Source organism: Eschrichtius robustus, chromosome 10, assembly GCF_028021215.1.
Source record: "Eschrichtius robustus isolate mEscRob2 chromosome 10, mEscRob2.pri, whole genome shotgun sequence".
Lineage (NCBI taxonomy): Eukaryota > Metazoa > Chordata > Mammalia > Artiodactyla > Eschrichtiidae > Eschrichtius > Eschrichtius robustus.
The window spans coordinates 48,963,996-48,990,234 of record NC_090833.1 but is presented as its reverse complement, the minus strand read 5'-3'; the positions used below and the strand labels follow the sequence as shown (position 1 = coordinate 48,990,234).

The following is a 26,239-nucleotide window of genomic DNA, read 5'->3' as shown; positions in this document are numbered from 1 at the left end:
AAATTTTTCTAATTAATTTTATTTGAACTCTTTCTGCTAATCCTTACTAGGGAGTTAAGAATTGAACATGTCTAGCCTCTTTAAGGAGAGCAGCTGCTAAGTGACATTAGCACATCTGCCTAAGGTAAGAATAGAAGAGAGCTCTTACTCATAATATTAGCAGCTGTAGTGTGCAAGCACTCCTCTAAACATTGTACATGTACAACTCACTAATCTTCCCAATGACCCTCAGTATTATTATTCTTATTTTCCAGTAGAGATACCTGAAGCTTAGAAAGGTAAAGTAACTAATTCAAAGTCACATAGCTGGGATTCTCATGGTGTGTGCTCAAACACTACTGTTGAAGGCCTCCCCGCTCATTCTGCTGGATGATTCATCAGAGTTCCCTGGGTTTTATGGAGGGACAGAAAGAGAATGAATGGAAGCTGCACTGAGGTCAGAGGTAGTGTCCATATTTGATGTTGATGAAAGAGACAGCATTATTATTCAGTATTGAACCTCCTCTCTGTTGCTTTGCCAAGAGCACTTACTGATTGTCAGATATGCAAACAGATTCTTATCATTTATCATCAGCTCTTTTAGACTTTGCTTTTTAAATAGAGAATTTCCTAGATGCCCCAAAGTAGAAATAACATGGAATAAAGCAAGCTGCTAAAGAAAGTCAAGTTCCCAAAAATAGGTTTGATAGAATGGCATGGAAAGGCATATATTTTTAGCTGGCAATTATAAAGCTACTGCATTAAACTGAAGTAACAGTGGTGCAAAGTAGAATGTAATTATTTTCTGTCCAGCACCTGTCTTTGAGTCTGTCACTTTGTTATTCATTTCTGGACATCAGTGAGAAATATTTCTCTCCTTTTTAATCTTTTCCTTATCATTCAACTGCAGCAGAACATCCCTTAGCTTGAAAGTTATGTATGGAGAGATGCATGGGAACATTCAAGAAACATCCAAATGTTGAGTCCCTCTCTCATGCAAACACTGCATTTCTTTCAGTTATGTTTTTAGCCTCCCCTTCTCATTTCTTCCTCATTCCTTCTCTCCTTTCCTTCTTTGCTTCCAAAATTATTAACTAGGAGCCTTTAAAGGGCCAGGCACTGTGCAGGGACACACACACACACACACACACACACACACACACATATATATATTTTCTAGATAGAGATTTGTTTCTATGGAATAGGAACAGTAGCTAGGTGAAGCTCAGTTCAAAATTTATAACCTTAAAAACTGCATCAAAGGAGTAATTTTATTAGTTAAAAAAGCAAATATAGTTCTTAGATGATGAGAAAAGTGCACCTGAGTTTATCTGGCCATAGTTGTTTAAAATAAGAAACAATATAACATATTAGCAGCTAAATGAAGCTAAATTTAGATGTGAAAAAATTACACAATTATGTACTACTCAGTGGGTCTCTGAAATTCTGAATAAAAAGGAAATTAGTGGGTTTATACCAGATACAATGGATAATGCTAATCCCTTGAAAAGAAAGCAGGTTTTCTTTTTATTCACCCTTCAGAAAAGAAAAACCTAGTTTTAACTAAGTAGTAGAGTGTGTTTGAGAGAATGACACCGTTAGTGGCTCTCCATAATTATATCATCAATCTGAAAAAGCATGTAAGGCCAAGTTTACCCCATATAGAGATACCATAATTCTATGGGTCTAAGAGTTGATAGAACTGTGGCAGCCCTAAAATAAATTGGGCAACAGGAAGAATTTTTTTTCCAAAAGAAGAAATATCATGTGAATGACAAATCCTTTCGTTACTCAAGACAATATTTTATCAAGTATCTCATCATCTTTTAAAAAAGGCCACCAGAAACATGACCACCATGCTACTAGGAACTAATGAGGAAGACAGCCCACAGCCGCCAGCATGCCTGATGTTGCAAAGGTGGGGCAGCTCAGGAACTTTTCTCCAGGTTGCTTGGTTTTTTGAGTCTATCTGTCAGGCTAGTTCAATTCCTCCAAGAATTCCCAGATTGACAGGCAGTCACCAGCTTTGCTGGGCATGACAAGTTCCATTTCAAGGAGTCCAGTGTGTATTTTCAAGTAGACTGGCTGCTGTTATGGGCCCAGTCAACTTCAGGTTTCAATTGCTTTTCAAGCACTGCTTCACTGAGCACACTCAGCAATCACAGAACCACCCAGACCAGTGTGACAAAGGCTGGCAGAGAACTGGAAAGTCCCTTAAAGGAAAAGCACATTTTAGCAGCTTTCTAAATCAAGCATCCTAAACATACCTTTTTACAGTGACTGATCCTATACTTTCTGATATGGACAAGGAAAGGAGGCATTTCTGGAACTGGGATAAAATCGAGGGAGAAGACGTCCTCCTTGTCTTTGGTGACTTACTTATGCTGACTTGTGAGAGAATATTGGACATTCCTACTCTCTAACTCAAATTTTTATCAGGCTTTACCTACAGTTTCTAAAATAGCCAGGTTTTAAAAATTTACAAATTTTTTACTCGGCGTCAAACAAAAGAAGTTGAAAAATGGCATCCTACATTTTACACTCACACCAAGTACACATATTAAACACACACACTCACTATGCACATGGAATTTTCCAGAACTGTCCCTATTTCAAATGTTCTGCCCAGTTTATAGCTCACATCCAAGGCCACCCTGTCTACATTTTAGTTCTAAAAATATGGTTTCTGGACCCATATTATCCACTATTACGACTCCAAGAGAGAAAGTCAGATTTTGAGTCAACAGATATTTTCTGAACACCTTCTTCAGATGCAAGGTTGGTGTTTTAATTCAATATCTAGTGAAATCAGAAGACCTTTATTACGTGGGATATGGCATGTTATTTTTTCCTGGTTTTCTTTACCGGCACATAATGGACTTATTGCAGCCCTCTTCAATGAAAAACAAAATGCGCAGAACCTTGCAGGAAAATGGATTTTTGTAAGTTTCAACATATAATATAATAACATTTATTATTATATAACATCATTGTATTGTGACATTTGACAGTTATCATATAAATAACGTTATAGACATTGTAATATAATGGTATACACCCACATAATATATTAGGTCACTTAACTGGCTCTGTGGCTTCAAGCAAGTCACCTAACTTTTACAAAACAACAACACTAACAATATCATCTTCATAGGTTGTTGTGGGAAAAGTGAATTAACACGTGTAAAGCAGTCAGAAAAGAAATTGGCATATTCTTGGAGAAACTGAACTGGCTTTACAGGTGAGCTAAAAAAACCAAACCACCTGGGAAAAGGTAAGTGCTCAGTAAATGCTGTTGCTATTATTGTTATTATTATTGTTATTATTTAAAGTCCTAGTTTCCTCATCTGTAAACTGGATGGGTGGATTTCATCTTGACGATCCCTACAGTTTCTTTGTTTTGGTGACCTCTGTTAAAGTCCTTCAATTTTCTATGGAGGGACCAATATCCTAAATCAGTGGATCAGGTTAACATTTAACACAAATGAAAATTTACCCTGAGGTATTAAGAGCTCATGGCAGCAAATGGAAGCATAAGAATAACTGTTTTGTCTTGCTCCATGCAAATACCTTCTGTTTGTTTTTTTATAATGCCAGAATGATGCAATGATAATAAGCAGGTAATTTCTCCTGGGGGCTTAAAAACTTGGCCTAGCTTTGAATGCTTTGGGATCCAGAAGGAGAGAGGCCCAGCTCAGCCTTAACAGGGAGTAGAACAGCTTGTCAACTGGTTGTTTTAGCTCCCTGGAGGCTCGCTTGTTCTGATACGGTAATTCTATTTTATAAATCTGGGAGAATGTTTGGACAGGCTGACGGCCAGTTGTTCCAACAACTGCTACTATAAATCCTTCATTCCCCCAAATGGTTGCTCTCTTTCTCAAATATCTTCCTATGCAGAATAAATGCTAGTCATGGGGGCTATAAGCTGCTTACAATTAGGCTTTGAGCTAGTGAGTATGTCCTCTTTTGAAAAAGAGATTTTTTACCTTACATTTCCCTGTATTTAGGCTCCACCAAAATCCAAGGGCTATATTTACTGCACCCAAATGCATTAAAAAAAAAGTATTAAAAAATTCTGGTGAGAGACAAAGCAGTCAGGAAGGTACAATTTTTCTAGGGAACAATAGTCCAGAGAAGAAAAAAAAAATTGCTATTCATCAGTAGTTTGATTTCAATGGCATTTTACAAAATGAACCACTTCCGATCAGACATAGATTTACTGGAAATACCCCTTGCAAAAACAAAAGGAAAAGAAAGACAAAAAGATAAATAGAGCACATATGAGAGAAAGAATGAAAGGGGATTCTCTTTGGTGGTTCGAACTGGTTTCTAACATTGTCTCTGATACAGCTTTCGCTGAACATAAAGAATATACTGCACAGTGACCCAAGACCTCTTCAATAATAGGTCATTGTTTTGTTAGTCAATAGCTGGTATGTAAGTAAGCTTGCTGGCTGTATAATACCCAGGAAACAGGAAGCTTACAATGGAACTTTTACCAGGGCCAGCATTATAGCCACATTCACGGAGAATGCAAAATCAAACAAGGTAGGACTGGCAGGAGTACATCAGTGAAAGGCTGCATTCATCACAGATGTCAAGTACAAGCTGGGTCTTCATATTTCTTTTTGTCATGCCATTTCTTGTTATGCTGTGGCTCCTTCACATGGACTGTCTATTTAGGGGACGAAGGTTCTCTAGTAGGTTGTATTCCATAACGTCTAAGAATCCATGACACTCACCAAGTCTGCAAATTGCCCAATAAACTGTTTGGACATTAAGTGAATTCAAATTAATTGTATTATATAAACTTCAAGAGTGAAAAGGGACAAGTAGTAAAGGTCGTCTCTACATTATCCTCTGTTCAAATGCTGGAATATTCAGTACATGATCATAAACAGCATTCATGTGCAATTTTAATGGTTAGGAAGGGCTTTGTTAAGCAGAGGTGGGGTTGGCATGTTTCTTAATCCAAAGTTTTTTCAAGTGTTCTCAGCAGGGTCATAACACTGATTAACAGGATGACCCCAAAATTTATACTTGCCAAGGCAGATCCCCTACTGAAAGTAGGTTTGAGAATCATGGTGGAGAACCATGGTAGAAGAAGCTGCTAGTAGTACTGAGTCATGTATCCTTATAACCAGACATCTATTCTTTTCTAATAGCATGGCTGGGGGGACTTAAGTGCACTATTCATATCTTTTCCCAATAAAACTCAACCTAATGTTTTCAGTGGGGAAATCTCACTGTAACATAATGAATAATTTAATCCTAAAAATGTATACTTATGAATGGTATGAAAAATGCAAATATTTTAATGTTAAATGAAAAATTTCACTTTAGAAATATATGCTTAACTACAACTGTATTTAAAACAAAATAAATCTAAAAATTTACACATAGAAAAAACAGAAGGAAACAAAAGTCACTGGTGCTTGTGGGGCTGTGGGTGATAGTTTTCCTCCTTTCATTTTTTTGGTGGTCTCTAAATTTTCTATAAAAAACATATTTTCAATCAGCAGATATTACTTTCCCAATGGAAGAAATAAATGAAATCAAAACTACATTAAAAATTAAGTTTAAGATGATTGTTCACTGAGAGATGTAAAATTAATTTGTAAAAAAAAAAAAGAATTTGATATATGAAAAAGTCTTTCTTTGTAAATGAATCACAGAATAAAAGAAAAGCAGTGCCAGAGGGCCCTAGAGATCATCTAGATTGTGTGTTCCCTCTGATCAGGTCATTTCAAGGTGAGATTTTTAGGCTGGAGAGTTGAAAGCCTGTTATTCTCACATTAGAAGAGAGAAGAAGAAAAAACACAAGATTTTTATTCAAACAAGTCTGGATTCAAATCTTAATGCTGTTCCATAACTCTGTGTCCCTTGGGCAAATTACTTAACCTCTCTCAACTTTAGAGAGGGAAGCTGACAATAATGTCAACTTCTTACTGTGTTTTTCAGATTTAAATAATAGAGGGAAATATCTATACACACACGTATATAATTGCTTAATCATTAAAGCACCCTCAAAATGGCAGCTTTTAACATTATCATTATTATTTTACTTCTTTGATTCCTCGGTGGCCCCCAGGCCGGAAGTATTTTGAAGCCATTTCTCTTGGGTTTAGAAGAGAATGAAGATAAGTACTGAAATCTCTGTCCTGTGTCTCCGGTACTGGATAGGATAAATATTTAAGGTCATGGAATATTTTTTTAATGGACAAGTTATTGTGATATCATCTCTTGATCTCCATTGTCCTCCAGCTCTTCCCCACTTTTTCTTTTCCTTTATTTCAAAATTCCTCACATAGCAGTTTCTACTCTGTCTCATTCCTTACAGTCTCATTCTCTCTTGAATGTACCCTATTCATAGGATTTTTGCCCACACCACCACCAAAACCATGCTCCTTAAGGCCACCAATGAATTCCATCTTGCTAAATCTGGTCGCAGATTTTTAATACTTACAGTACTTGATGCGTCAAATGCACAAGATATATTTATGATAATATATATTTCCATGTATTTATTTTATTTTGTCACCAGCAAAGCCCATTAACAAGTCCCCGGAAATAAAAATAGAATCTGGGTAATAAAATCTAACCTTTTTTTCCTTTGTGCTTAGTCTAGTGTCACTTGCTCATAGGGTGCCGCCTGCAGAGGCCTTGCGCCTGGCCCTTCAGGCCAGAGTTCCTAGCGCCAAACGCCTGAGCTGACGCCTCGACGCCTCGACGCCTCAGCCGGGCAGGCTGTGTGCAGAGCCGCTGCGCCCGACACTGCAATTCAAGATGGCGGCAGTGGGCTCTGTGCAGAGGCGCTGCGCCCGGCACTGCCATCTGGAGCCAGAACAGCACAGCCCCGCCCACCCACCAGAACTCCCCTCCCTCCCAGAGGACACGATCCCTATAAAGGAGTTCCGCCCACAGCCTGTCAAGAGACCGTGTACTCTAGAGCGTGAGCTCACATCTCTCCATTCTCTGATCAAAGAATAAAACTTTGCTTTGCTTCTGCACTGAACACGGTCTCGTTGTATTGGCTTAAATGACATTGGGCAGGAGGACCTTTGCTGGGGCCAGACTCGAAAGGGTCAGTACCAATTTCTTTACTATTTCTTCCCCACTGGAATGTGGGCTGAAATGAGGGCAGGTACTGTTGTATCCCTAGCCCCTAGAATAGTGCCTGGCATGTGGCAAGCGCACAATAAAGGTTAGTGGAATGAATGACTGCAAAAGTAGTCTGTTGAGCAAAAAACGATTGCAGGTAACAACAGACTGCCTTTCCCTGAAGGATACCCTGAGGGGAATGTGAACGTATGTTCCAAGCTGAAGTCCACCCCATGGATGCCGTGAGCAGTTCCTGAGCACATTCTGGACTTCTGTTCAGTGCTTATAATTTGTTGGCATGTGTAATGATTTGGCTTTAAAAAGCGATGCATTTCCCACTTGGATTTTTCTGCAGTGAGCTTCAGTTGCAAATGCCCATGTTTATGTGTATATGATGTGTGCTGTGCCTGGCATCTGCTCTGCTTCCTGGCCCTCCGTGTGCCTGTGCCCACAGGGCATCTGGGAGCTGACTGGCATGTTACAAGGGTTAGAAATTCTCCTCTCTGAGCTCTCTGGTTTATCCTGTTGGGGATGAGAAAGCTACCAAGTATTCCTAAGCTGGCAGAGTGACAGAATGAACCCACACAAGGAGATAAAACAGCTGTAGTGGAAATGGAGAGCTTCTGAGGACCAATGAAAGAGGAAGACAAAGAGCTTATGGCTCATGGATGGCAGATGGTTGAGGTCTGGTTAGGAATCGAGTTGTTGAGAAACATTTTGTCTTAGGCTGAGTTGGAACATGGGCATTTAAAGCTATGCATAGGCTAGTGACAGTCCTAGCAATCTCAAACTTTATCTATGTCAGGATTGGGGTCTTCTCACACCCTGATCCATTTTTTTTGTCCACAGTAGAACTTGCAAGTTGGTTCTTGCAAGCCCTGAGTTTTGGGGATGCTGGTGGGGGTGTTATCTGGGCCCTGTACCCTTTCCCCAGAGCACTCAGCCCTTCCAAGGGCATCTCTCTGAAGTTGCAGGGGCTGAGTATGGTGCGTTGAGGTCTGCTGCATTGAGGCTCTAGAAATATAGGTACTAAAAGAGGAGATTTCCATGACTGGAAAAGGAGCTTGCCATTCAAAGTGGCTTTCTGACTTCAGTGTTTCTAAAGGCACTATCTGGGACAGGGATTACTTCCCTGTGTTTCCTGCCAATGGATGTGCATGTTTTTGGCAATGTGAAATGGGGGCATGGGGGGAAGGAATGAACAAATAAAAGGAGAGGAAGAAAGATAAGTGAGAAGCACTGTTGTTCAATTCTTTGGAAAGATTATTCATCCACCCCAATAATCCCTCTTTTTTCCTTAGGGATAGTGTCACAGAGTGAAAAGAGCAAAAGCTTTGGAATTAGATACATCTGTGCTTGAATCCTGACTGTTTCAGTTATGATGCTGGCTTAGGCAAGAAACCTAATTTCTCAAACCTTAATTTCTTAATCTGTAAAATTGGAGAAATAATATCTATCACATAGGATTGTTTTGAGTCTTAAATGAAATATGAGCAAAGTGCCTAGCATAGGGTTTGAAATAGAGCCCACCCTAAATAGTTAAAAAAGTTATAAAAAAGGGTAGGGGGAGAAAATACAGCATCAGACATGGCAGACGTGGGCTTTGTTTGCTAATGTATTCAGCAAACATTTAAATGGAGCATCTATGTTGTATCTAAAAATGTGTGACTCGCTGGGCAAGATGGATATGCCTTCGTAGACGCTAAAGCTGCAGATAGACAAAAACACATGCAAACATAAATAAATGAGAGAACTGTCAAGTGTGATAAATGCTAATAGGAAACATAGTGGAATGAAAGGGGGAACTGCTTTATACAGGGTGTTCAGGGAAGGCTTCCTGGAGGAGGTGATGGTCAAGCTGAGAATGAAGAATAAGAAAGCACCAGCCACATGAAGACTGGAGGGAAAGGTTTCAGGCAAAAGGAAGGATATAAGCAAATGTCTTGAGACCAAAGAAGACACAGGGGTGTCTGAGGTACTGAAAGAAGACCAGAGTGGCTGAGATGAGAGACCAGTGCTAGAGCAAGGAGAGAAAAACAGGGTGAAAATATTGGTAGTCATTCCTCGGGAAAATCTTTTTTGAGAGTTGGCCACCTCCCGCCCCTAAATGCTGTGTTGTAAGAGATTTCTCCCTTTGGTTATCATTCTGTCCTCTATAAGTATGGAAACAAAACAATGCCACTTGGTTGAAGTGCAGGTTTGCCCAAATGTTTGAATCATTAGTATTTGACTGTTTCTTAGTGTCGTTAGGTGAGAGGATGGTGGGGTTTTGTGAATACTCTATGCTCTGCTGTTCTCCACAACAAACAAAACTGTCCCCCCATTAGCTCAATAACAGAAGTCCTCCAGCCCATTTCCTGGGGAAGCCTGGCAAAAGGACTCATACTCCAGACTTTGCATTCATGTAGCGCCTGCTGGAACCTGCTTGGTGGAATTTGTTTTTCCCCTGACCCAGGTCCCCTTGGAGGCCAACCACTGCCAGAAAAACTCAAACTCCATTTCTTGGGTCCCAAGTCAGCCTGCCTCCACCCAGAGGGCTGAGAGCTGTAATGCTCCTCCCGCTGGGTGGAGACTGCCCTTCCTCCCACCTGGAACTTTATTTCACTCAGATCTGGAGGGTCTGTGTTCCCTGACCTTCAAAACCAGAGCAGTAGACTTTGAACAGGTGACGACAGTAAGGCAGGAGTGGTAGGAGGAAGCCTGATCAGACCACTCGCTAGCTGAGTGACCTCTAGTCACTCCAAGCAACTTTTTTGTCTGTAAAAATAGGGATGGGGCTTCCCTGGTGGCGCAGTGGTTAAGAATCCGCCTGCCAATGCAGAGGACACGGGTTCGAGCCCTGCTCTGGGAAGATCCCACATGCCGCGGAGCAACTAAGCCCGTGCACCACAACTACTGAGCCTGCGCTCTAGAGCCCGTGAGCCACAACTACTGAAGCCTGCGTGCCAAGAGCCCGTGCTCTGCAACAAGAGAAGCCACCACAATGAAAAGCCCGCTCACCGCAATTAGAGAAAGCCTGCGCGTAGCAACAAAGACCCAATGCAGCCAAAAATAAATAAATTAAAAAAAAAAAAAATAGGGATGGCATTATTTGCCTCTGCTGTAGGGAAGATAAAATTGCAAAAAGCAACTGGCAAGCTAGGGATGAATTACTCCCTTTCTTCCCTCCTCTTCCACTTCCCTCCTTTCTTCCCTTCCCTCCACCAGTCGGCGACGCCTTGAGCCTCTTGTCTTTTATCACTGAATGGCTCGTCGCTGGCATGTGCAGAGAGCCCACGATGTGGTGTGAGACCCCAACAGTCATTCTCACCACTGTAATTAGTCATGGCCGAGCGCGTGGAGGAGGATGCGATCACAACATTTAAAATCAAGTCAGTTTGGGGCCAGTTTTACTTAATAATGCTCTTTCTCTGCCCAGCCCCCCACCAGGCCTGCTCTCATTGTATCAGGATACTTCATTTGCTGGTATCTTTGAAAAAGGAGGAGTTTCACATAAGCTAACTTTTAATTTATTTCACAGGGGTGGAGTCCAGCCATCAGCAGTTTTTAAAACTCCCCAGGTGATTCTAATGTGCAGCCAAGGTTGAGAATCACTATTAAGTGGTTTCTTAACACCCCAAGGCTCTATACTTCTGTGAACTATGTATCTATGTTTCTAGGAATTAAAAACGAGAAGAAGTAGGGGAAGGAAACTAATGTGGCTGCCATGGGCCAATGCTAAGGCCCACAAGGACAGGGATGAGTGAAGTGTTAGTCACAACACTGTGGAATGAAGATGACAGACCAGCTCCAGAACAAGGCCTGAGCACCGGCCCTACGGTTGATAGCCACGTGCTGATAACAAACAGTAGAAGTGGGCTGAGAATAAAGAAAATACAAAGGCCAAATGAGAAGGAAAAAGAAAGGAAATATTATTTAATGTAAAGGAGGAGGTTAGTGGGTAAAATATTTAAATTCCCTTTGAGGGAGAAGATGGTCAAGTAAAAACCCAAAGATAAATGATAGAGATAATAGTAGCAGGAGTGCTCTTTAGGCAGTGTATGTTTGTCTTCCGACTGGGAAAAATTTTCTCAGGTCAAGGTTTGGGTTTGGGGAAGGCAGATCATGAATTGGGAGAATGATATGTTGGGCAACATGTGATCAACACCAGGCTAATGGCCCTGCCTGAAACCTTGGAATTCGATGAATGTATTCATTTACTGAGCCTCACATCTAATAAGAAGCAGCATAAATACTAATACAGAAGGAAGTGTGGGTGAATGAGATCAAATGATAGAAGGTATTTTATACACACTGATTAGCATGGAAGAGAAAGCAGAAAGTATCTGGTTTCAGAAACCTGGTTTACAAATAATCCATGCATATAAATAGCCTCTCTAGCTCCTTCCCATTTATTTCCCCCACCCCAACCCTCCACTCCCCTCTTCCTCCTGCAAACACTGTGGGTAAAAAACAAAACTTACATGTTTGAGTAAAATTGTGGAATCAGAAGTAGAGGAAGCGTCTTACACTGTTGGTGGGAGTATAAATTGGTGCAGCCACTATGGAAAACAGTATGGAGGGTCTTCAAAAAACTAAAAATAGAGTTGCCATTTGATCCAGCAATCCCACTCCCGGGCATATACCTGGACAAAACTATAGTTTGAAAAGACATATGCACCCCCTATGTTCATAGCAGCACTATTTACAATAGCCAAGACATGGAAGCAACCTAAGTGTCCATCAACAGATTAATGGATAAAGAAGATGTGGTATATATATACAATAGAATATTATTCAGCCATAAAAAAAATGAAATAATGCCATTTGAAGCAACATGGATGGACTTAGAGATTGTCATACTGAGTGAAGTTGAGTCAGAAAGAGAAAGACAAATACCATATGATATCACTTACATGTCAAATCTAAAATACGACACAAATGAACATATCTACGAAACAGATACAGACTCACAGACATAGAGAACAGACTTGTGGTTGCCAAGGGGGAGGTGAGGTGGGGAAGGGAAAGACTGGGAGTTTGGGATTAGCAGATGCAAATTAGTATACATAGTATGGATAAACAACAAGGACCTACTGTATAGCACAGGGAACTATATGCTATATCCTGTGATAAACCATAATGAAAAAGAATATGAAAAAGTATACATATAATATGTATAACTGAGTGACTTTGCTGTACAGCAGAAATTAACACATGGTAAATCAACTATATTTCAATAAAATTTTTAAAAAAGAGCTATGAAAAAAAAGAAGTGGAAGAAGGGAATAAGCTGGGAAACACCTATCTTGGAGAAGTGATTTTCAAACTTTAGTCCTACCATCTTTAGTTGAATGAACTGTTACTGGAGACGGGTTACAGACTAAGATGAATTTAAAACAGAGAAAGGGTGGGCTGGTGTCTGTCATATTCAGCATGTTTTTTATCCTTGCCTTTACCCATCATGAAGATGCTGTAGGAAGCAGAGTTTGGAAATGGTTTGAATATGACAGTTGACATCAGAAGATTTCCAAAAAAGACTCAGCATCCTACCTCTTCATTGCCCTTCCCACCTGTATTTCCCCCTTCATTTGTTATACTACCTTAAAGTCCCCTAATCAATAATTCCTTTGGTTCAATAAGTTTCCTCTATTGGAAGCTCAAGTATGTTACGGAGGTCAAAGAGCTGTCACTCCTGCTGCTGGGATTCCAGGTTCCCAGACAAGATGCTCTGCAGGGAGGACTTGGAATTGTAGGAGGTGGGAGATGGGTAACACTGGAGGAACAAGATGGGGATGTCCCAAAGAAGGGAATGACAATCTTTTCCTTCTTTCCTACTACATTTCTTGGTTTCTTGCTCTCAGACTCTTCATAGCAAACCAGAATTTTGCTAAATTATTTACATTTCTTTATGAGAAAATGGATTCTGGGTTGTAAATAGATCCTTGGATCACAGCCCATTTATAAGCTGATGATTTCCTGAGATGCATGATTGTTTAGCATGGAAGAAATTACGTGTACAAAACTCTTATTGAGAAATGTGGAGGTTCACACATTTAAAAATTGCTCAGAGTTTAAATGTTTATCCAAATGGGATATCTCTGAGGAACTAAAAGGAATGTGAGACAATGTTTATGGCTCCCATGATTCTAATGTGGTTGCTGCCATGGAGAGGTCTCTAATATAGTGGTTCTTAACTCTTTGGGGTTATTTGTACCTTGGGGAATCTGAGAATTGAATGCATTCTTTCTATGAAATGCGTACACACACACACAGAATCTTATGTATATTTTCAGGGGATTCACAGAACTCCCTAGAGACTTCTAGATGTTCTTGAACACTAGGCTAAGAATTGTTAGCCTATTGAATTCAGGGAAAACGCTAGCCCATGTATTTCTATTTACAACAGTAAAATTCCTATTTGGGAATAGGCTGTAGGGTAGGGGTGAAGAATCCATCCTGGTGCTTGTAGAGCCTACTGCATTTAACATTTGAGAGAGGATTCAAGAGCTTGCACAAAATACAGAAAGATGTATAAGGCATAGTCTTTTTCCTCAAAGAAAATTAGGTATGGAGACGCTAGAGTATAAGGGACAAGAGTAGTAGTACTGGTAGTTGTGACTGGAAAGGAGGACTAGATCTGGATCACGGAGGATCTTGAATGCTAGGTTAAGAAACTGCAACTTAATTCTGAAAGCCAGTATGTTCCAGCCTACAGTCATCCTTGTACAATCTTCATCTTTTTGCCATATCTATATCCCAACATGACAATTAGATCTTTTTTTCAAACTGATTCCCCTTTAAAACTTATATTTTTAAAGGCTTAATATACACTTATATTTTGCATTTTATTGTAATCATTTCAAATACATATGCAAAAAACTGTATCTCCTAAAATAAAAATATGAATTTGCATTCTACCTGAAATGATCTCATGCAATCAGCAGTAGGTATTCTTCACTTTGGGAAACACTAGAGAGTGTGATGGGGACTTCTGAGTGGGTGGGAGGTTATGTTATGAGAGATGCTCTGTGAAAGGAATCCTTCAGCAGTTGAGTGTCAGTTGGAATGGAGAGCCTGGCGGTGCTGAGACCAAGCAGACACCAATGGTCTAGGTGAACATGGTGAGACCCTGGACCAGGGAGGCAGAGGGAAAATGTAGATTGGAGGTGAGATGGAGTCTTCCTAGAGTTGGAACTCAAACCAATTGTCATGTAAACCATTTAGTAAGTCAGCCCCTAAAGGAATAAAATAATACAATAATATGTTTATTTTTGTGCATTATTTATATTTAATTATTTATATTTTAATGCTTGCTATATTTTCCCTTTGCCTTAATCTACTAATATTTAATGAATATGGTTGAAAAAAGTCAGAAGCATTAAAATTCTATGCATTTTTATTGGTTATGAGAGAGAATGTGAGACCTGCATAGTGGGGTTGAAAATCAGATGGCCATTTTCTGTATACTTCTCTGGTCTTTCCCAATTTGTTTAATTTTTCTGGTTAGCTGAAAAATAGACATGATTCTTGTCCCATTGTTGTGCAGCTCAAATGACACAAGGAGTGCAACAGACCTTTGTCTATTATAAAGTGTTATTATACATCATTAAATGAAAGGTGTTATGATCAGCTGTCTTGGCAAGGAATTGTGTAAATGACATTTCCTTCAAATTTCTTTTTTATTTCAATGAATATTTTGTGAGAAGACATAGGAGAGTTGATCACTAATTGGGACTTCTAGTTGGTCTGATTAAGATATTATGCTGGAAAAGAATAATTTCACTTTGCCCTTGATGTAGAAATTTCAAGTGATTTGGACATTGTACTTACATTTTCCTTGTAGGAATATAATGGCTACAGGGGCAGAGGGCATTCCAGGAATATCAACCAACAACGTATTCTTTTTTTTCCTTCCAGGACTCTAAAAATCTAATAAATATTTGTTCAGATTATTCCAGGAATGAAAGAGAAAACTGACTCCTACTTTAAAGTCATTTTAACTTGGTCATACCTGATATTTTGAATATAGAATCAGCTGAAATATGGTGGAAAGAGCAGAGGACTTGCAGAAAGATGTTCTTGGTTCCAGTCTTGGGGTGGCCACTGACTAAGCTACACGACGTCGGGCCTGTCACTTAAGTCTTTGAGTCTTGGTTTCTCTCTGTAAAATGGAGATTCTAATACTGACCTTAGCAAGGTTGATTGTAGTATCAAATAAGATGACAAGAAAATTGTCTTTGTTAAAGATAAAGTGCTATATAGACATCATCATCATTGTTACAATAAAAGTATTTATTGAATGCTTATTATGTTCTTTACATATATTAACTCATTTAATCCTTATAATTAACCCCATAACATAAATATTATTATTATCTCAACTTTCTGGAGGAGAAAACTAAAGAGATTAAATAACTTGCTAATGCCAAGTATTAAACGACAGATCTGGGATTTGAAGCCAGGCAAACTGACTCCAAAGCCTTCATCATCCTTATTCCTAGAATAGTGATATTCTATCACCTAAAAGAGTTTCAGAACTTCCAAGAATTAATCAGTAACTCAGTGTGTTTTGAGAACTAATATGGAAACATTTTTAATGGAACAATATTTCTCCTCTATCCTCTTTCCATCTCATTTAAGACGTTTGGATTTAAATTCTTACGATGATAGTCAAATGAACTTAAAAGGAGCTAGGTACAATTCAGCATTGATCTCAAAGAGCATTTCTATTTCTCCCCATACACTGTGTTAGAGAGAACTGTTTTCTAAACTTGATACCTGACTTTATGACTTTCAGCCGTTTGGCCTAAAAAGCCTTTCTTCAGCTCTAAGAGGTTTTTTTCCCTTCATGACCACACGAGATCTACTGCACTTGTTTGGCCATTGGTGTTAAACAGGGAAGGCGCAGGCTCACTCCTCTCCTATCACATGGGAGTTTACATTATAAATATGTTTCCTCTTGTCTGTCCTCTCTGTCCATGGTGATGAGCAAGGAAGGAAGACGGAACATGAAGATGGATGACAAGTGACTCAAGTCAAACTGTGCCCCAGTAACAATTATAACTATCTATAGGACTAGGGAAAAAACAAAGGTAAGAGCAGGTATCTGTACTTGTACTCTAATTAGCATCTGTAGTGACTTGTCATATAACTGTAATGATAGCTGAGGTTATTGAGTATTTCCTAGGAGCCACAAACTGTGCCAACATTCTTTGCACAACTCTCCCAGTATCCCAGGGTGGTGGAGGGGTAACTGGGATCTTCAGGAATACCTCCTACATGATGCTAAGATATCAATGCGTCAAGGTACACTAACTGCTCCTGTCTATGGTATTAAGAGTCTTACAAACATCTATTTTTCTAAGCAAGGAACATCTTGCACTTTGTGGTTCTTCCTCAGGTACAGGATACCCATCTGCGAAAGGAGAGGAAACCTGTTTGTTTAGAAGTCATGCTTGCTTGGTTTTTATGAATCTACGAAATGACAAGTAGAGAGTTGTCTCTCAGTTTCCCAAATGTGGTTAGAGAGTTGTGATGGGACATCAGCATATGCTTTACATATGCCCTCATAAAAGTAATACATCTCCCTGCATTGGAAGGTAGCAGAGTTGGGCCTCCAAAGACTCACCTGTAAGGCACAGAAAACACCCCTCTGTTGCCTTCCCCAGTGTCTAGCGCATATTCATCAGCTCTGGAGCCTGGGACCATCAAGCAGAGGACAAGAAGCCATGTGAGTGACGTCTGGGTACTGCTTGGCCTTGGACTTGGTAGGGCATAGAATAGGGCATGTGAAATCCTTGTGCCAGTTTTAATCTTTTGGTATTGTGACATTTGTCTCGTGGTCAGAAAAAAAAGAATCAAAGCATAATCTGTACCAGTAAGGAAGAAGCTCTAAATGTGGCAGATCCTGGAACACATAGGTATTATTATCACTCTCTTTAAAAGCTGAGGGCCCTGGGGCTTAATGGAAGTTAAGTCTCTTGAGTGCTGAAGCCAGAATTTGAATCCAGACTTGTCTGCTTCTACAGCTTGCTCCTCATAACCACTGCATTGGGATACCTCCCATAGGTAGAGCAACTTAAGCAGATGGCCCTGAATCAAATCTACGTCCATAAACCAAATCTACGACGCCCTAAGGAGACATGCTGCTGTGTTAATGAAAATTCTAGGGCAATTTATGGATACTGAATATGTATCTTTCTGCCTTAATGTATATTTATCTGAATTCATTCATTCACTCACTCATCCATTAAACAAAGATTTATTGAGCATCTGCTACATATATGCTATGCTACTAAGTACAACTAGGGATGAGTGAGAATAACGAATTGGACAGAGATTCTGCTCTTAAGAGTTTACATGGGAAGTTAGAGATACACATAAATAACTTAAGATATAAACGATAAGTACCACAAGAGAGTTACAAATAAAGGAGTGAGGTGTCTTCTAGGTGTGTGTGTGCACGTGTGCATGTACATGCATGTGTATTTGCATGTGTTTGGCAACTGGTTATGGCTAAAGAGAGGGTTCTAAACTTGAACAAATTCAGGGAAGTAGGAAATAAAAAAATGACTGCAAGAAGATTAGTTTGGTTAGTGTAAGGGGTCCATAAAAAAGTGATGGAATGTAAGACTGGAACTATAGGCAAAATGTTATACTTCATATTCAAATGACTGATGTGATTGGTTCTCTGCTCCAGCAAGAGTATCTGGCATTACTATATAGCAGGGGTCAGCAAACCACAGCTTGTGGGTCAAATTTGGTCCATGGCCTGTTTTTCTGTGGCCAGGAAGATGAGAATGGTTTTTATATTTTAAAGGGTGGTTTAAAAACAAATAAGCAAACAAACAGAAAAATTATGTGACAGAACTGTATGTAGTACACAAAACCTAACATACTTACCATCTGCCTCTTTACAGAAAAAAGTTTGACAACCTCTGCAGTGTATAAAATGGATTGTTGGGGGGATACTGGATTAGGGGAAGCCATGTTAATAGGGAAGAGTGATAGGTTCGGAAAGGAAGAATGAGGGAATGTCTGAGAGCATGGACTTTGGAAATGAAGGAGCCTGGAGGAAGACAAGGCTTAACATGTGTAATTTGGGAATTGTCTCAAAATGATAACTGAAGTCAGAATAATGAATGAAAGGGGAAAGAGCCAAGAACTGATCTTTGATAAACATCTTTTTATAGTATGGGGAGGAAGAAGGGGAACTAGCAATAGAAAGATAAATGAACTGTAAGAGAAATGGCAAGGAAACAGAATCTACAGAGTCTAACATCATTGACTCCTCAGGAATGTAACTTGGAAGAGGGAAGAGGAGTTAACAGCATCAAATGCTACAGAGAAGTTACTGAAAAGGACACAAACCTGATGACCTAATATCTTTGCTTCAGCTTATTCCATTAGCACATTTCTATGTCCTTGGCTTTTCCTTGCCTTAAGGTGCCCTACCCAAGTGAGAATGTGATGATATTGAGATGCTATAGCTTCAGCTGCTAGGACATAATAGTGACCTATTCCTTAAATTTAGCTTCTCAGGTTGCATGTGTCCATCATTTTCCAAAGAAAGGTGGGTACCAGGTGCCCTCCAATTCTCCCCAAACTACCTCTTCTGTATACCTGTAGACATCCTTGGTAGATTCTTGACATCTGATGCCTTTTAAAAATCAGTTTATCTTCATTCCTGTACATCCTGAACTGACTAGAGATGAATAAAGAGATTGCCCAGTATGACTGAAGACCTAACTGAATTAGAACCAATGACTCAGCTTTGGGAGTGATGGCTTGGACTCTCAACTAGGAGGACAAAGAAAACCACACTTTAAAATATGCTTCCACATGGATGATCTCAAGAATTTGATCTCAGACTAGCAAATTATGGAAAAGCTTGGCATTCAAGTTTGATATGAATAAAGTGATGGTGGTGGGGGGAGGGGAGGGTGACTGTATCTGGAGGTGAGAATGGAATTTAAAGTCTTGGATTTTAGAGCAGCATCAGTTTTGAGTGGAGACATGATCCTCAGGTGTGACTGGGAAGTGGTAGCCAGATGAACAGCACTGGCCCCTAGGAGGTCCAACGGCTAGGAGAGAAGGGTAGCAAATTAGAGGAGCCATCAGTGTGTAAATGGAAGTAGTGAACTAGGAGCCAGGTGGGTGCCATCCTCCACCATGACTTGTTTAGGGCCACACGTACCATGGGGCTTACATTGCTGAGTCTGACCAGTACCCCATCACTACAGAGTGTCAGGAGCACAGGTACTGCCCAGCCTGGGACTGGTGGGTTGGAAGTGGTGATGGGGGGAGGCTTCTGCAGGAGCTCAGAGGGCAGGCAGGAGCTCCAAGAGGCAGGAGGTGGCACTGTCCTCTGGAACTAAAAGGCTCTATGGTTTCTACACACGCAATCAGCCTCAGAGTATGCTATGCCACTTTTCCTGTCCTGATGTGCTTTATGACCAGATCCCTCTTGAGAGGAAGGAGGTGGAGGGCCACTGATCCCTTACATTTGCCCCCAAATTACTATACTGGCTGTGGACAGTTTTTATTGCTTTATTTTTATTTTTTTCCTGAATAACAATGATGGAATTTAGCTCATGGCTTGGTGTCTAGGGGGATATATCTTCTCAGAAGATGACAGGATTTCAGGTGTTTTGACCCAAGTTGGGAAGTAAGCAGAGGAGAAGTGAATTTCTTCAAGAACAATATGAAGTTAGTAGAAAGTACTCACACAAAGGGCCCATCAATGCGTATTTTCCATAAGGCCACACAGCCCAGAGGCCTGGGTTTCACAAGCATCTATAGTGCAGATTTTTATGACATAGTTAATAGGATGCTGGGATGAGAAAGATGTACGATCAGCTCTAGAACCAAATCCCTAAGTTGAACTTGGCAATGAATGGTTAGGTTGACCTCAGGATATGACATCCCACTTCATTTGTAAAGGAAATCAAAAGAAACTTGAAGAGGAACCTTCCTTCACTATTGGTGGAAATGTAAACTGTTGCAGCCACTATGGAGAACAGTATGGAGTTTCCTTAAAAAACTAAAAATAGAGTTACCACATGATCTACCAATCCCACTCCTGGGCATATATACCCAGAAAAGACAAAAACACTAATTAAAAAAGACACATGCGCCCCAATGTTCATAGCAGCATTATTTATAATAGCCAAGACATGGAAGCAACCTAAATGTCCATCGACAGATGAATGGATAAAGAAGATGTGGTATATATATATATATATATACACACACACACACACACATACACAATGGAATATTGCTCAGCCATAAAAAAAGAAAGAAATAATGCCATTTGCAGCAACATGGATGGACCTAGAGAATAACATACTAAGTGAAGTAGGTCAGACAGAGGAAGACCAATACCATATGCTATCACTTATATGTGGAATCTAAAAAAATGATATAAAGGAACTTATTTAAAAACAACATAGACTCACAGACATAGAAAACAAACTTATGGTTACCAAAGAGTAAAGGGGAGGAGGGATAAATTAGCGATTTGGGACTAACAGATATACACTACTATATATAAAATAGATAACCAACAAGGACCTACTGTATAGCACAGGGAACTATATTCAATATCTTGTAATAACCTATAATGGAAAAGAATCTGAAAATTCTTTATATATATATAAAACTGAATCATTTTGCTGTACACCTGAAACACTGGAAATCAACTGTACTTCAATTTAAAAAAAAGTTGCAAAGAAACTCTGTACCTAATACTTGATGGATTAAATCTCCAATGGGGGAATAAAAACTCTAGACTACCTAATTGAGAAAAGAAAAAAAAAAAAAGCAACTTGAAGGATGTAAAAGTGAAGAGGGGCTCCCTGTGCAATGCTGTTGTGTGTGCTAAGCCAGGCGGCATGGAAAAGATACCTGGGCTCTGCAGCAGGACAGACCTGGTGTGGCTCCTCAGTTCCCTCCCCTGTTTCTTTCAAAAGGAGAAGAATAATGCCTACCTCCTTCCACCTCCTTTCTAAAGCATCTAGTACTGTCCACACACATAGTCCTTCAAAAATGGAAATTATTTTAATTACATTTATGATTTAAAAAATCCTAATTTCTGTCCAGATGTGGATGGAAATCAGGACAATTTACTGCTTGTTAAGATCACATGTCCTTAGCCTAGATCTAGGGATACCTTACGTTTCTTAGAATAAATATCTCGCGTGAAAATGCAGCTGACCTTACAGCAGGGGCCATGATTAAGCAACAAGATAATTATCAGACAGAAAGAATCCCAGGGAACAGCCCTATAACATACCCAGAAAAGTACATTCAACCTCATTTGATTTTATGACTTCTAACTGGTTCCTAGAATTTTGAGCCTGACTGCCTTTCTAGGAAACTTGCAGGACTGCTGAAATGCATAGTTCTGGTAAACTTTCACAGTCATTGGCCTTAGCGTTGGAAAATCATTAATCCTCAGTTAGGAGAAAATCCCTGCTGCAAGCATGCAGAAACTCAGTTTCATGCCCTCCTTCGGAGTGCAGGAAGCACATGGGCTGAAATGCTGTGAGCTAACTGCCTCCGAGATGGGAGGACGCCAGTGGCACTTTCAGGATTGACAGAGGCTCTGCTGGGACACCAGCAGTCATGACTGTGAACCCAGTCTGCACGTGGGCTTCCCTCTGCAGGGCGGCCAGACTACTTAGGTTGGATACTCAAGGATTAGAGGTGTTGTCCCATTCTCCTCACCTCACTCCTCTCTCTCATCCCAAACCTAGAAGCAGCTGAAAGGCTTTTCACAAAGGCTGTGTGATGCTTTCTGGAGTTGGATCTTGTTTATTTGAATCAAATCTTTTTTTTTCTAAATATTTAGTTCCTTAAACTCAGAAATTGCCTCCTTCCCTCCCTCCTGGCAGCCTCAGTGAGCACCTGTGCGTGCCAGCCACTGTCACATACATAGGGACACCATCATGAGCAAGACAGTTCCAGCCCGGGCCCAGGGAGCTATAGTCTAGTGGGGAGCAGGCTGCAGGCAGCTCTCTTGAGTTCTTCTCCTCACCACCTACCTCCCTGTGGTTGAGCCTTTTAGGGTCTGGCCCTGGTGCCCCTCTGGAGGAGCAGTGCCGCCCTATGTCTCCGGAGATAATCATTCCAGGATGCCTACGCAGACTTTGAGATCGTCAAAGCCTGAGTGAGGCTGCTGCTCAGGTCTGAACTGCTCCTTTGCCTCCGCATCAGCAGGTGGGCTCACGTGGCCTTTGAGAATAGTCTCCTCTCACTGGGACCCACCTCAAATCGACCCAGAGTGGACGATTCACTACATTTGCTTCAATGAGACAATTTCTGAATAAAAATACTTCTCACAGAGATGAAGTACCAATGCTTTTTAGTCTAGTTCCTGATTTACTCATCAGGTGACTTTGGGTTTCTGTAAGGTGAGGATAATTACTGTACCTCTCACATTGGGACAGTTGCCAAGATCACGTGAGCTAATATATGGAAAGATCTGGCACTCTGCCTACTCCTTCAATGTTAGCTCAGGTTATTTCTGTGCACCCTAACAGAAGGTCTCTGTGCTGACACACTTCTAAGACATTTTCCCCAGATGTAAGAAATGTTTCAGTAGTTATTGAAGGACACTTCGGAAATTACAGAAATTCCCACCCTTCCTTGGCTACGTTTCTCCATTTTCCACCTGTACAGATGAACAGATTAGCCTGGACCCTGTGTCACTAAGATCATTGATACTAAGCACATCAGTGATTCACGACTCACAAGTCAAGTGAAACTCCAAACCTAAGAGAGTATCAACTGAAGCATTTTCCAAGACGAAACCCGTGTTCTCTTCACCTCATTGGGTTGAGGCAATCGGAGCATTCAGGTGAGCTTCAATAGCAAATGATGCTAGAACCCTGCTGCCCACACTTCATTAGATCCAGGCAGAAAAGTTTCTTAGCTACTGAAGGGAGGAAGCTACAGGGGCCAGTGGAGGCTGAGGATGGTTGTGAGCTTGGCCAGAAAGGAGAAACAGCGGGTGTGTGATTCAAGAAAATGGTTAAACACACAGAGGGAACGTGGGGAGGTCTCTGCCACCCGCGGACACACTGTTACCTACCAATTCCTTCTTCTTCATGCACTCCATGAGGATGATGAACAGGTGCTGAGCCTGGGTCCGAGTGTATGTGAAAGTCTTCTGGATGGTCACCAACAGCTGGTCCCTCAAAGATTCGTTTATAAGTCTGCAGTGAAAAAATGTTGAAAGCGGGTTAACTCAGCTCCTATTTAGTACATATTTCTGACAAACATAGAACATGAGAAAGCGTTATGAGGATTTACTTTAGATAGGAGTTATTTCGTCCCATATTTTTTTTCCATAGCAGTTATTTGGATTGTGATAATTTTTTTTTTTAAAAGTACATTTAAAAATAAATCCATTTCAACATCTCAGTACCTAAATGAGTAAAGGAAGAAGATGGATTTAGTTCTTTTTTGGCTCTCTCTTTTTTCTTTTATATGGCATATGTCTAATGCCCTCTTGCTCAAGTGCTGTTATCAAAAAAATACCTTCAATTAATCCTTTGTATCTTGGTAAAAATTTACTATTAATATATTACTAATTTGAAGGAGATTTAAATTTCAGCTTCATGTCTAACTGTGGAAAGAAAAATTTTGTCTCAGTAAGGGATTGCTGAGTATCAATGAGGAGAAATAGGACTTATGTTTCCTCTAAAATCATTCCATGAAGGTAGTAGCTGATCTGGCCCACAATTCAGGTCCTCACTATTTATGCTGAACTTTTGCTGTGTTGTTTGCCAACAAGAGTCTGACCCATAAAGAGGTATTATATTGACTACTTTATTTAAAGATAGTTTTCGTATTATAGAGGAGTGAATTAAAACAAGGAAGGTGCATCATATCAAGTTAAAGCTCAATTATCTCTTGCATATGGACGAATCACAATTAATTTTAACTCCTTTATCACTAGCCTGGTGAGAACTGGTCTATCTCTATCAGCCATCAAATAGCAGGAATGAAAATTCACTTTGTATTAATAGATACTATTCAAAATCAGGAAGATAAAACTGCTCTTAAGGACTAATGACAAAATTATCATAATTTGCCTAGTATTTTACAGTCTACAAATTGCCTTCACATATGAAGTACCAACAACTCCTAGATAAAGTAGTATACTATAATTATTATCTCATTTGGTGCCTACAGAAACTTGATAGACAAGAGATCTGTCCAATTCAAAAGGGAAGGATATTTTAGCCAGAAAGAGCCAGATGCTTAAGGTCACTCAGAAAACAAGTGGCACAGTCAAAACCAGAACCTAGTTCTTCTGATTCCTTGTCCAGTGCCCTTTCCACTACACCATGCTGCCTCGTATTACACCTCGCAATACACCACTGCCTCTCTTCATCACTGTGGCTACTTGAGCAGGAAATTATAAAATTTCCTTTACGTGAAAGCAGGACAAATTTTGTTTCTTAAAAGAAAGCAAGATGAGAGGCTTGAGAATGTCTTCATATCACTGACCTGCTGTGCCCCAGGACTGTGTGAAGATTCACCTAGACCCACGAGGCTGCATATTATGGTGGCCCTACTTTGAGGCAGGTGCACTCCCCATGATAGAATTATACCAAGGATCCTGGAATGTCACTCACCTTGATGGAGGATTGGGTTACCCTTCTGGCCCTCCAGGAAGATTTATATCATGAACATATACATTCAGAAAAAGAGAATGATCCAGATAAAGTTGAAAAATGACACCAAATCCTCTCAAGATTACTGAATTATTCTGGAGGACTCTGTACTCTTAGTTGTGAACCACTCTGAAACCATCCATTCATTCATTCATTCAGCAATTGCTTAGTGATGTCTATTTAGTGCCAGACACTGTGGTGCATGCCAGGGCTACAGGGATAGATGAGATATACACACTCACAGCCTTCGATGGGCTTACACACCAGTGGAATAGAAAGACACGATCCAGCAATTCAACTATAATTTACAGTGGTCAAGAAGTAGAGAAGCTTGTGACAGTTGAATACAATCTAATCTAAGGGGTTCAGGGCAGACTTCTTTGAGGAAGTGCTCTTTTATCTGAGACTTGAAGAATGGAGGAGCATTAGCACTTGAAGCGGGTGGGATGGGGATGGGGCTGGGGCCTCGGTAAGAGCATATTTGGCAAACAAAACAGCATGACTAGGCCTAGTTTGGAGAAAATAAAGAAGGCCAGTACGGCTAGAGCACAGAGAGCAAAAGAAAGAATGGAACAAGATGAGGCTGCAGAAGGGGTAAGCAAGGGCAAGATCATGGGAAATTTTCAAGACTGTGTTAGAGATTTTGGATTTTATCCCCCAGGCAAGGAGAACCATTGAAGGATTTAAGTTGGAGAGTAACATGATTACATTTGTGTTGCCAATTAATTTTCTGTAAGAGTCAAGACATGAGCACTCATACCTGGGCATGTGTCTACTTGACAGTCTAGAGGTTTTTGCAATATCAAGTGTACATAAAGGTTGTACATGATTAACAACAGAAAAGACTCTCCTGATTAGCCACTTGATAGATCCAATCATTCATCTGCAGGTGTTTAATTTTGACAACTCAAAATTTGTTTTCTATTGCCAACCATCTGTAATGAAATCCCAGTTCCCTGAGGTCATTAACTGTTTGAGGGATCTGTCTGTCACTTGTACCCAGTCTGTCACTTTGTAAAAATTCAGAAATGATGTACAACTTAGCTGATTGTGGGCTTCAGTGGCTAGGAGAGCTGAAAGACACTAAGCATCTTATACTTTTTAGTCCAATTATGCAACTGACTGAAATTGTGGCCTTGGTTAAATCATTTAGCAACAAAAACCATGGACTCTACTTCTAGAAGTACAAGAATTCTCTAGGTTGGTGTTTTCCAGAGTGTAGGAAAACTGTCTCTTTTGGAGCTGAGATGAATTTAGGTTGAACAAAGGTGATTTGGTCCTTTCAAAGCATTAGGTTATACTCATTAAACATTAAATAACTGTTATTCCTGGTTTACTTCTTTTTCTGTCCTTCTGATTGCATCAAGAGGAAAATTTCATTTTTGATGCTTCTTTGCCTTTCACAGCTCACAAACACTTACAAATCCCCCCTTTTGACAGAGAAATGACAGGTTTTAGGTCCCATACTCTTTGCAGAGAGTTTAATAATA

At 40.1% G+C, this 26,239-nt stretch overlaps 1 protein-coding gene across 18 annotated transcripts in view; it reads right to left on the bottom strand.

The window, feature by feature from the left end:
• Window positions 1–26,239, bottom strand: part of TRPM3 (transient receptor potential cation channel subfamily M member 3) — an 829,755-nt gene that overhangs the window by 132,491 nt on the left and 671,025 nt on the right. For all 18 annotated transcript variants that reach the window (XM_068553750.1, XM_068553755.1, XM_068553753.1 and 15 more), the window contains one exon: window positions 23,159–23,282. In XM_068553750.1, the coding sequence (XP_068409851.1) occupies window positions 23,159–23,282 (124 nt within the window). The remainder of the gene's footprint in view (window positions 1–23,158; window positions 23,283–26,239) is intronic.